This window comes from Magallana gigas, chromosome 3 (genome assembly GCF_963853765.1).
Source record: "Magallana gigas chromosome 3, xbMagGiga1.1, whole genome shotgun sequence".
NCBI lineage: Eukaryota > Metazoa > Mollusca > Bivalvia > Ostreida > Ostreidae > Magallana > Magallana gigas.
This window is the reverse complement of record NC_088855.1, coordinates 38333586-38345732: the sequence shown is the minus strand read 5'-3', so window position 1 is coordinate 38345732 and position 12147 is coordinate 38333586. Positions and strand designations below refer to the sequence as shown.

At 37.0% G+C, this 12147-nt stretch overlaps 1 protein-coding gene across 1 annotated transcript in view; it reads right to left on the bottom strand.

Moving 5' to 3' along the window:
• Window positions 1-12147, bottom strand: part of LOC105317659 (uncharacterized) — a 53079-nt gene that overhangs the window by 13632 nt on the left and 27300 nt on the right. Inside the window, exons 44-60 of the mRNA XM_066077873.1 lie at window positions 8246-8315; window positions 8011-8127; window positions 7522-7652; window positions 6384-6641; window positions 5784-6210; window positions 5539-5668; window positions 5213-5397; window positions 4681-5010; window positions 4125-4255; window positions 3533-3793; window positions 3234-3417; window positions 2105-2329; window positions 1885-2011; window positions 1583-1767; window positions 768-1097; window positions 465-595; window positions 39-296 (exon numbers count right to left, since the gene is read on the bottom strand). Coding sequence (XP_065933945.1) covers window positions 39-296; window positions 465-595; window positions 768-1097; window positions 1583-1767; window positions 1885-2011; window positions 2105-2329; window positions 3234-3417; window positions 3533-3793; window positions 4125-4255; window positions 4681-5010; window positions 5213-5397; window positions 5539-5668; window positions 5784-6210; window positions 6384-6641; window positions 7522-7652; window positions 8011-8127; window positions 8246-8315 — 3480 coding nt within the window. The remainder of the gene's footprint in view (window positions 1-38; window positions 297-464; window positions 596-767; window positions 1098-1582; window positions 1768-1884; window positions 2012-2104; window positions 2330-3233; window positions 3418-3532; window positions 3794-4124; window positions 4256-4680; window positions 5011-5212; window positions 5398-5538; window positions 5669-5783; window positions 6211-6383; window positions 6642-7521; window positions 7653-8010; window positions 8128-8245; window positions 8316-12147) is intronic.

Below are 12147 nucleotides of genomic sequence, written 5' to 3'. Positions count from 1 at the left end.
GTAATAAAAAAAAAATGAAACTGATATATTTAACCTACCCTGTCACCAAACTCTCGGAAACACACATCGGCATAGTCTCTGAAGTGATAGACCGTGCTTTCGTTCAGCCACCCGCCTTGGTCCTCTAAAGCTTGCGGTAAATCCCAGTGAAAGAGGGTCGCCATGGGTTTAATGTTGAACTTTAGAAGCTCATCAATCACGTTGCTGTAGTATTGAATGCCTTCTTTGTTCAAACTTTCTTTGGTACCGTCTGGGAAAATCCTTGGCCAGGAGATGGAAAAACGGTAATGAGATACCTAATGAAATATTTATTCAATGAAAATGATACTCATTGAAAAACCTTTGGGAAAATTCAAAGAAAACTTCCATAATGTGTAGTTTAACTTTTTAAAACACTCAAAACAGATAAATTTTAACACTGTCAAATACCAAATTGGTAAACATTGAAAATGATTTTTTTTTACCCCTAAGTTTTTCAACAACTGGACATCCTCCTTGTATCTATGGTAACTGTCACATGCTATATCTCCAGTGGCGTTTTTCTCCACGTGTGTATATTCGTGAACCCACGTGTCCCAAACGCTTGGTCCTCTTCCTGTTTCAAGAAATTATGAGATGAATTCAACATGGATACAGTTAAATACTAAATCAGTCATTTAATCGAGTGCATATATTGTCATCTCTTTTTAAGTCTTCTAAGAGATGCGGCTCTAGACACCAAACAAAGAAGTATAACATTCACAGTTCAACTGTACTGAATATAGTACCTCCTTCGTTCCACCCTCCTTCTATCTGGTAAGCTGAGGTGGCTGTACTCCAGGCGAAATCATCCGGGAACTTGTCGTAGTAAAACTGGCCCTCCATGGCCGGAGCGACCCCCCGCCCTCCTATAGCCGTGTAGCCATGCTTAAAGCCGTTCTCACGTATCAGCTGCTGGTAGAACCTTGCGGATGCTTTTGGTGTTCTTGGTCTGGATGGGTCACTAAAATTGACGTAATGAATCCCGAAACGTTCCGAGTATCCTCTTCGCCACTCAAAGTTATCCATCATTGACCATGCCGTGTATCCCTTTACATTGCACTCATCCAGTTTTATAGCTACCAATAAAAATACACTCGAATTGGTACAAAAAACCCAGAACAATGGTTTGAGAATTTTTTTCTAGTGTTATAGTAGAAGCTTTGTGATATACAAAGTCTAATACTGTGGTTCAGTCGCTATTTTTTGGCGGCACCAATTATTGTGAATGTAGTAAAAATCACTCTTTCAACGTTAAGTAAAACTGTGGCAATTGAATCTATATAAACAATAAATGTTATAAGATGTTGCATGAAATGAAAATTCAATTTCGGGACTTAAAACAAGTACAAAATCCATGAAAATTGGTATTCAAGAAATATTGATAAAATAACAGTACGAGAATGAATAGAGTCAATACAATACTAGGTACATGTATCTCAAATAAATTTTATGAAACCAAGAGACTAATTCCAAAGCATAATCATACAGTGAAGGTGGAATTTTTGTGCAGGTACATTTCTTGAATTCCAAAATGTTCAAAATTTTTGTGGTCATCTTGTACCTTTCAACATTTCGTTGATGTACGTCCTGTAGTAGTGTATCCGGTGTAGGTCCGTCAGGGAGCCATTAGTGTCCGATATCCCGTTCTCCGTCACATACACGGGGACGTTGTTATAATGGATCTTGATCCAATTCAATATTTTTCGAAGACCAAACGGTGTCACCTTTAGCCAATCCGACCCAGATCTTTCAAAAAGAGAAGGGAAGAAGATATTTATACCAAAGTCATCAAACATAAAGCAAGTATTTTTTTTTTCAAAGTCATCAAACATAAAGCAAGTATTTTTTTTCACAACGACTAACCCAAGCCAGGAAGGGTCCATTCTGGATGCCGTTCCTTTATCGTCATCATAACTGTGATCCGTGCGGGACTCGTCCGGACGCACCAGGCCAGATGAGTAAAAGTTCAACCCAAGGAAATCCGATGTGCCTATAGTAGTAAGATAAAGATGATAATCGACCGTGTAGCCATATCAAGTAAACAAATTTTGGTAACCGATATTGGAAACCGTACAGCATTTACCATTTATTCTTGCAGGATCTGGGAAGTGTGGCAGTCTGTTGGTCCCATTGCTGTTTGCCTCGATGCGATCGATCATGATTTGGGGGTACATTCCATTGACCAGTATAGGATGCGCGAACCAACCAAAGCTGAATTGTATGTCCCTCTCTGAGGCTTTCAAGTCTTCTGGATCGAAGGGATTTTCAGGTTCCGCCCATCCAACGTTTAGAGTAATTCCAACTTGACCTACAATTTACAAAAAGACGTTTGGATGCTCGTATCTTCTCATACTCAATTCACTCCCCTTACAATCCAATGGCGTCGGAAGCAAACTGAAAGTGGGGGGGGGGGGGGGGAGGGGCTAGACTGATCCTCAGAAATATTGAGAGAAAAAAAACCCTAATTCCCCCAAAATCATGTAAAATCCTAATCCGTTGGGGGGTGGGGGGGGGGGGGTGGGATAAACATATACTTCCAAAACAAAAATTCTTACCTACCATAAATGTTTTTCCCCAAACCATGAAAATCCTAATCCGTGGGTGGGGGGGGGGGGGGGGGGGCTAGTATGCCTATGACTCCCACTTCTCAATCTTTCAAAGGTACATTAATGAACAAACAGTTATATTTCCTGCGAAAAAGTGTGTGTGTGGGGGGGGGGGAGGGCTGAACCCTCTATTCTGCTATGTGCCTAATGGTTAGGTCTAACTTTGCAAAAAAAGTGGGAGGGGGGGGAGGCTAGGCCCCCCTAGCCCCCCCCCCCCCTCCCCCGGGTTACGACGCCTAAGATGCAATCCCCGACCCCTTACAAAATGTGGATGTAATTAATGAATAAAAGCATATTAATTAAGCGCTATCTTCTTCACTAACTGATTAGAGTTCATCATTCATTGAAATGTACTACGTGTATATGTTTATTTGTTGTAGTTGTCGTAAACTTGAAATAGCAGACAAAAGGCTATAGAAAACTAGAATGACTTCTTAATATAACATTAATTTAAAAGTGAATAATACTAAAGTTTAATCCAATAAGTTGTAGTAAAACAAGGTAATAAACAGTTAAACTTATGTTTTTATTTCAAAATTAAGCTGACGTTGATATTGAACAAACATGTTGCCATCGCCTTTACAAAGGAATACATTGCAGAAATACCTCCTTGGGACCACCTGTATTTAGTATCATATATGTGATACGCCTCGGCGTGGGCCTTTAGGATGTTATGGGCTGTGATGTATGTGTTGGTCCCTTGGCCCTTCTTTCCGGGAGGGAACGAACCCACGCCGTAACCAAAATAGGAAACTATCCATGGCTCGTTGAACGTTATCCAAAACTTTGTCTACGAGGAACAGGTCAGTAAAATGTTACCACTTATTCAACAGCAAATTCAAAACCGGTACCCCTATAAAAATAGAAATTTTTAAAAAAAATTCACGACAGAGAAATAAGTGTACCTTGTTTCCATATTCACCAAAGCAGAAGTCCGCATAGTCTCGGAATCGGTTAACAATGGACTCGTTCATCCACCCTCCCTCTCTCTCTTCCAGGGCCTGTGGAAGATCCCAGTGATACAGGGTGATCATCGGTTCTATGTCGGCTTTCTTCAGTTCGTCAATCAAGTTGTGGTAATACTGGACTCCTGGTGGGTTCTTGCTTTCTTTCGTACCGTTAGGGAATACTCTAGGCCAGGAGATGGAGAAACGGTAGTGTGAAACCTATGAATAAAAATTTCTTTTATCGGAAAAGAAAACCAATGTCTTTTGATATCTTGGTGATACTTGGTATTTAGAATTGCAAATCTTGAATAAAAGGGATAGACTTATTATCTTGGTGTTATACCTTGAATATTTAGTTAAAAATGTATGAAACAAACGTAATTCATTGACAGAATAAAAAGCTTTAATTTTTTAAACATCATTCATGGAATACGAATTACTTAATTTACTACTAAAAAATGGCATTATTTGGCTGTCTAAATCAATGAAAAAAAAACCACTTGTCCGAATTATGTTACATGTAATTAATTACATGTAAGTAAGTGATTACCCCTAGATCTTTCAACAGACGGACATCTTCTTTATATTTGTGGTAGCTGTCACATGCCACGTCGCCAGTATCGTTGTTATAAATGTAGTTTTCCTGATGAGCAGCAACATCCCAGATACTGGGTCCACGTCCTTAAATATGTATCAATAACAGCTTTATTTTCTATTGGATGTTCACAAAACTTTCTTCTTTGGTAGGTGTACGTCACATACATGTAATGGCGAGATAACAAAAGAATGATAAAATTGATTTTACTGTTATAATGATTATTATGATTTTATTAGGCCAACTGTTAAAGCACGGGTAAATTGAATAAAGCCAATTTAGCAGATTTTTTTTATTTATTCAAGGGGGGGGGGGTGGGGGTTACATTAGGGTGATGATTTTTCTTTTTATTATATTTTAAGATACATGTACACCCGTATGAATTATCATCACATCATGTAAATAAATTTGAAAATTTCAACAATATTGAACGAATCTTTTTTTAAAAAATCTATGAAAATTGGGTATTATGCATATATTGGTATTAGTAAACGATTTTATATTGCCTCACCGTCTTCGTCCCACGCCCCTTCCACCTGATAGGCCGAAGTCGCTGTACTCCAAGCAAAATCTTCAGGGAACGTGTCGTAGTAAATACCCTCCTCATGCTCAGGGGCAGTGCCACGCCCACCCAGGCCCGTGTAACCCCGAAGGAATCCGTTCTCTTTAATCAGCTGGGAATAAAATCTAGCAGAGGCTTTGGGAGTTCGAGTCCGTTTGGGGTCGGTGAAATTAACATGATAAAGTCCAAATTTTTCGCTGAATCCCCTTGGCCATTCAAAGTTGTCCATAAGAGACCATGCTGTGTACCCAGTGACGTTACAGCCGTCGAGGACGATTCCTATACAAAGTATGTATTATATGAAATTTGATACAGCAAGAAATGCTTCTGCAAACGTTAGTTGTATGCGGTCAATTCTTTCTTACATATACAGGTAACATATACATGTACTTGTATTTCCATTTTTAGATTTTACAATAACTATACAAGATGCATAAACAGTAATAGGCACTGTGATTTTTGTATACTTTCAAATTTTCACCTTTTAAGACTTCATTGATATAGGACCGGTAGTAATCTATCCGCCAGGTGTCGACCAGAGATCCATTCCTGTCCGACAACCCGTTCTCTGTTACCAAGATGGGTGTGGCAGGATATTCCCTCTTAATCCATCTAAGTGTCATTCTTATTCCGTATGGAACGACCCTCAGCCAATCAGAACCCGACCTATTAATAAAATAAATAGAGAAACAGTAATTATTAAAACCATCAAAGAATTGAAATATGAAAAAGTGTTTTGGCATAATTATTTATCCATATTTCAAAGAATTTCCAGAGAGAGAAGGGGAGGGGGGTCAAATATATTACGTTGGCCAAGACGGGTCGTATGCAGAGGTTGCATCTTTGTCCGCGTCGTAACTCTGTACATCTGGTGGATAATGAACTGGAGAGACAAGGTTAGTTGTGTAGTGGTTCAGCCCAAGGAAATCCGCAGAACCTGTCGAAATATAATTGAATAAATTTATATTCATAACATTTATATATTTATAAAAATGAGTTCTGGAGTTTTGCAACAACAAAAAAGTCTAAAGGTACAATTACTAGTAGTTGACCTTTAATATCTCTTTTCTCTTTGTCAGTAAACTCTGGAAGTCTGGATTTTGTAAAGCCCTGTGCCCGGCTTTTGTTGCCTATTTGATCTTTCATTACTTGAGGGTAGTCCCCGTTCACTAAAATCGGATGCGCAAACCATCCGAGTTCAAACTGCATAGCTCGATTTGATGCTTCCCAATGCGCAGGATCGGAAGTATTCTTTGGTTGAGCCCAGTTGATATTGAGGGTAATGCCGACTTCTCCCTTTTGTATATTCTTGTATTGATTGTTATATCGCCGGTAGGTCTTTCCGTGGGCACGAATGATATTGTGAGCCACAATGTAGGGCATCTTAGCTGGTTCGTTCCGACCGGGAGCCATTCCACTTCCGCCGTATCCTAACCAGGAAACAACCCAAGGTTCGTTGAAGGTTATCCACTTTTTCACCTACATTGAAAGTTAGACTTTCAGTCCAAAGGAACCAAGACATGAAAAGTTTTCCTTTTAAGGTTTGAAAACAAACGGAATTTTGCAATTAACTATTGAATTGAATATTAAAATACATTATGACAACATTACAATCTGTAGATCTACAGTCTGTAGATCAAAAACTTTTTTACCTTGCTTCCATATTCATTAAAACAGAAGTTGGCGTATTTCACGAAGTGTTCCACAGTGGTGTAGTTGAGCCACCCTCCATCATTTTCCAGGGCCTGGGGAAGGTCCCAGTGGTACAGAGTTACCATGGGCTCTATCCCGGCGAGCTTCAAGGCGTCAATCAACCGCTGGTAATACTTCACTCCCCTGGGATTTATCATTTCATCAGTTCCCAATGGGAAGATTCTTGACCAAGATATCGAAAAACGATAATGTGAAACCTGTAGTAAAATTTGAATTTAAAAAAAACAATATGTACTAGTTTAAAGGCATGAATCGTCAAAATCGGCCAGTTTGTGTACGTGTGTTTATTTTTTTTTTCTTGGTGGATTACTTTTTGCACAAAAGAGAAATCTTCTGTTTTTGGGGGCTAAGTATCATGCATATCAAAGGTGCATTAGCACACACTATGTTGACCATTTAAGTAAACTGATGATAATAAAGTCATATTATTTGTTGTTTTTGCAGTAAAGACGGATTTTAACATTAGATACAATAACGTTAGTCAAACTATGTTGTTCATTGTATCTCTACATGCTTGAAACAACGGTATCACATGTACCTGCTCTTTAAATCTCTCGGATATGCGTTTTACTTTGCAAAAGCTTCGATACAAAAATATGCTTCGAAAGAATAAACAAGAACATGTATCAAGGAGGGTTTCTTTGTACACAATCACGGGACTTTCAACTCCTATTTCAACGTTTGCATTTCGATTTTTAACACAATTTACAGGTACATCTACTTCTATATAACAGGCACGTAGCATCAAACGAGGGGGGGGGGGCAGCAGAAATTTTTATTAAATTTACATATAAAAAAAATTGAATTATAGTGGTGTTCCCCCACTTGTTGGGGGAGGAGGGGGGCGGGGGGGGGGGGCATATAGAATTGGAAGAGAAAACAAGGAAATGAGGAGTGAAATTGAAGGTATGGGGTTTTTTTTGGTTTTTTTTTTTGGTTTTGTTTTTTGCTTGTCAACATTTTTTGGATGAGCCCCCCCCCTTTTAAAAACGATACTACATGTACGTGCCTGTATAAAGACCACATAGATACTAAGGACATGTTTAAATCATCTTTGTAGATAACTGAATTGAATACCCCTAGTTCCTTCAACATTTCGACATCCCTCTGGTAGTTATGGTAACTGTCACATGCTACGTCCCCGGTATCCCCGTTCTCTATATTACCGGGGACGTGAGAAAATGTGTCCCAGATACTTGGCCCTCTCCCTACAAGATAGGTTGTATATCCTTGTATACATGTATATCAGTCATAACCTTACAACAGTCAAAGTGGTAGAATAACATTGGACACTTCACCTCCTCAAAAATTCTGATAACATCGATTTTGACATCTCTACCTGCTGTTCATACAGGTAAATCTTGATATTAGTCGAATTATTAACGATACATACGTGTATCTTTTGGAAGAGGGAGGAGGTGATTTTAATCATATATCATTAATTAATAAATTTTGTACATTGTCATTGTAGTATTGACATGCATTTTCCTAAGATTATTCTTCTTATGTCAACAATGCATTTATAATGAAACTACATTTACATATAATTATATTGAAACATCATACCATCTTCGTTCCATGCCCCTTCCACCTGATAGGCGGCGGTGGCGGCGCTCCATATAAAGCCGTCCGGGAATTGTCCGAAAAGAATGTCACTATGGTTCAGAGGATAGTACCCACACACTGCATAAAGAAAAACAGTCACCCCCGAGAATGCTACCCAGAAGCAGTTTTCTTATGTTCCTGATGACTTGAATAAAATTAATAGATGCATTAAACATTTCTCAAATGTACCACCTACCTTGACTAATAAGAGTATGCACTACAATGCAGGTAATGATGCCCAGGTGTATGGTTTCCGACGCCATTTTTCAGGTGTTGGAAATCAGCGGACATGAACAGTTAGCAACATGCCTCACATAAAGCTCCACCCGATAACCGACTATTTTCGTGGGGTACGTTTATTTTACAAAAACTCCTCAGATAAGAAATTTTGCAGTAGGCCAGCTTATTAAACAAGCGTTTGACAATCAGTATCCGCCTGGCAGCATCAGCAAAATGCACACAATATTTGACTGGCTATTTTTTTTATCATTACGTCGTTACGTCTCTCTTGATTCTGTTGAAAGATGTATTTATGGGGGGGGGGGGGGTATCTGTACTTTTGTAATGGGATCTTAGATAATTTGAATACCAGTGTTTCTATATCAAAATGAGTGAGGAGATAAGGATTTTACACCTGATCTTGATTTATTTACACAGAAACAAATTGAAATTAAAAGAAGAAAACAATTTTTCAAAGATTTTGCTAGCATTCAAATTTGGATATGTTTTTGTTTCAATTTTTTTGTCAAATGTGTTTAAATTTCTTTTACGGATAGATTGAACATGCCCGATCGTTTTTTTGGGATAAGGTTTTTAAGATTACAGATATCCGTTCAATCATCAATATAAGTATTACAAAGTCAAAGAAAGTCTTTTGTTTGCAGAGCGTCTCGTAAAATCTATTAATCATGCGATAAGTTTTCACATAAATAAGAGGCACAGAGCGAGACTTATAAATAGTAGTAACTCCGTGCTCCGTGTAGTTCGCTGTTTACAACCTGGAAATGCTTTAGAGATCTATTCACAACAAGACTCTGTAATCCTAAATTAGTGTCGTACATTTTGTGCATTCGCCAATGATTGTGCGTAGTTGCATGTTGTGCATGGGAGACCTAAATTCTTTTCGGTCTAGATGTAAAATACATAACATGTTCGGAATAAAAGTGTATAACAGTTAACAGAATCAGTATTCAGTTAGCTGTAACAAAAGAAAGATTTTTTTACCCCTTGAAATGTATTTATAAGTCATCTCTATAAAACGTGCATGTAAGAACAATGTATTTATCGGATACGGAATGGAAAGTCACTTAAATTTTAAAGAGTCTCTCTGTCTGTCTGTCTGTCTCTCTCTCGTAAAAATTTTCCTGTATATTACTTGTACAATCTTTCAAAATGTTATTACTTTTCGAGTTTGCATTTTAAATTCTTTTTTTTTTTCATTTTTACCTCTCTTTAACATTAAATGATTTTCAATATATTGTTGCAAGACGCACTGCTATTTGTAACATAAGAGAAACTAGATACGATCTCGTTACGAGTAACGAGTAGGTCTTCCGTTCAATTTTTAAACGATACGATTAAATATCAATGAATTTCAGAATTCCCCCTCAACCACTCCCTTTCAGACAATGTATACGATTGTCATTATCCTTTAAAATGCTTAACAAAGAGTTTTGCTTTTTCACATACAGCACAATAAAGAAAGATTAAAGTCCTCTAAGATCCCTAATTACGTCATCAATGGGTGTGGCAATGAGTTTTACTGATATTGTTACGATCAACAACTTTCTTTCTATAATATATTATAAAATCTTGATCGTTTTTGAGGTATGTGTAAAAACATTTACGAGTATCTTGGCCCCTAATTGAAGGAGACAGTCCCTTTTTCTTGAATTCATTCGAAAGTTCTCAAGAATACCGACATTTTTTGTTCTTAGGCCTATCTAAAATTGTTGTTCATTTTAGAGATAAACATGATTGAATATTTTGCGATCGTATCTAGTGAGCGTTTCTTTTTCTTCAAGACCTTTATATGAGGAGCTTATTGTCCAAAAGATAAGAACACATGAACCTATGCGACGGCAATAAATTATAAATGCAATTAATTAAAAGGTTTTGAAAATTCTGCAGATGTCCTACCTGCTATGAACAGACTACAAAGAACGACACATTTGACTAGAAGTTCCATGTTTTCTCGTTACAGTTCCCCCTAGTCTCTCAGATCAACAATTAATCCGCGCGGCTCCTGGGCTGTGTTTATAACCCCCCCCCCCCACCTTCCCACTTTTAAAAAATAATAAATGAATCAATGGTGTGCGATAGTTATCGTTTTGTATTGAACTTAACGCCGGTTTAAAAATTAAATAATTTTCAATTTTAATGAAAAAAAAATATATAGATGATGTCTGTATCATTTTCAAAATAAAGTAATATTAATTTAGATTTAACCACCGTTTTGTTAACCTATGCCTTCACCTATGCCTTCAACATTTTCATTTTCTACCTTAAGGCTACTCAGTAATCAACATTACAAAACTCCCTGTCTGTCTGTCGTCTCTCTCATATATATATATATATATATATATATATATATATATATATATATATATATATATATATATACGAGTTACGAGTAGGTCTTCCGTTCAATTTTTAAACGATACGATTAAAATATCAATGAAATTTCACCATTCCCCCCTTTCAGATAATGTATACGATTGTCAATATCCTTTAAAATGCTTAACAAAGAGTTTTGCTTTTTCACATACAGCACATTAAAGATTTAAGTTTTTAGTCCCTTAAAATCCCTAATTACGTCATCACAGGGTTTGGAAATGAGTTTTACAAACTGATATTGTTACGATCAACAACTTTGTTTCTATAATGCATTAAAAAAATCTTGATCGTTTTTAAGGTACGTGTAATAGACTTTACGAGTGTATTGGCCTTTAATTTAAGGGGCCAGCATTTTTTTCTTGAGTTCATTCGAAAGGTCTCACGAATAATAACACTTTTTGTTCTTACACTTATCTAGACTTGTTGTTCATATTTTAGATACAAATGATGTAATATTTTAGGGGCCAGCCCTCTAGATCCTTAATGGGCACAGAAATTGGTGTTGTGATTAATGGAATCGATTAGAATCATCAATACAGATATCTTCTTTTCTACAATGCTTAACAAAATATGTCTCCTTCTCTAGATATATTGTGTCAAAGTTTTGGTACTTTGGCCCCTAAAAATCCCTAATTACGTAATAAATGGGCGTGGCAATGGTTTTTCTGGTATATATTGTTACGATCAACAACTTTGCTTCTATAATGCATAACAAAATCTTTATCGTTTTTAAGTTATCTGTAATAGAGTTTACAAGAGTCTTGGCCCCTTATTTTAAGGGGCTATCCCCTTTTTCTTGGGTTCATTTGAAAGGTCTCACAGATACTAACATTTATTGTTCCTACACCTATGTAAAATTGTTGATCAATTTTGAGATACAAATGATTGAATATTTTAGGGGCCAGCCCTCTAGATCTTTAATGGGCACAGACATTGGTGTTCTGATTAATGGAAACGATTAGAATCATCAATGCAAACATTTTCTCTTCTACAATGCTTAACAAAATATGTCTCCTTCTTTAGATATATTGCGTCCAAGTTTAAGTACTTTGGCCCCTAAAAATCCCTAATTACGTAATAAATGGGCGTGGCAATGATTTCACCTGATAAATATTGTAACGATCAACAACTTTGCTTTACATAATCTTTAACGTCTTAAAGTTATTTGTAAAAGAGTTTACGAGTGTCTTGGCCCCTAATTTAAGGGGCCAGCACCTATTTCTTTATTTTGTTGGAAAGAACTTTTGATTCTCTACCACTTTATATATGTCTTTACAAAATATCAACTCATAAAAAGATAGATATCAAAACGTATGAAAATTTTGATTCGAAATTCGTACCCAATTTTCGAGCCTTGGCGAGCGCAAAGAAATGGCGCCACTGGCACCAAAAAACTACAATCTGCACACCTTCGAACTATGGTCTACCTATCCTGAAAATTTCATATTGATATCTCTAATAGTCTCTGAGTTTATTTCTGCA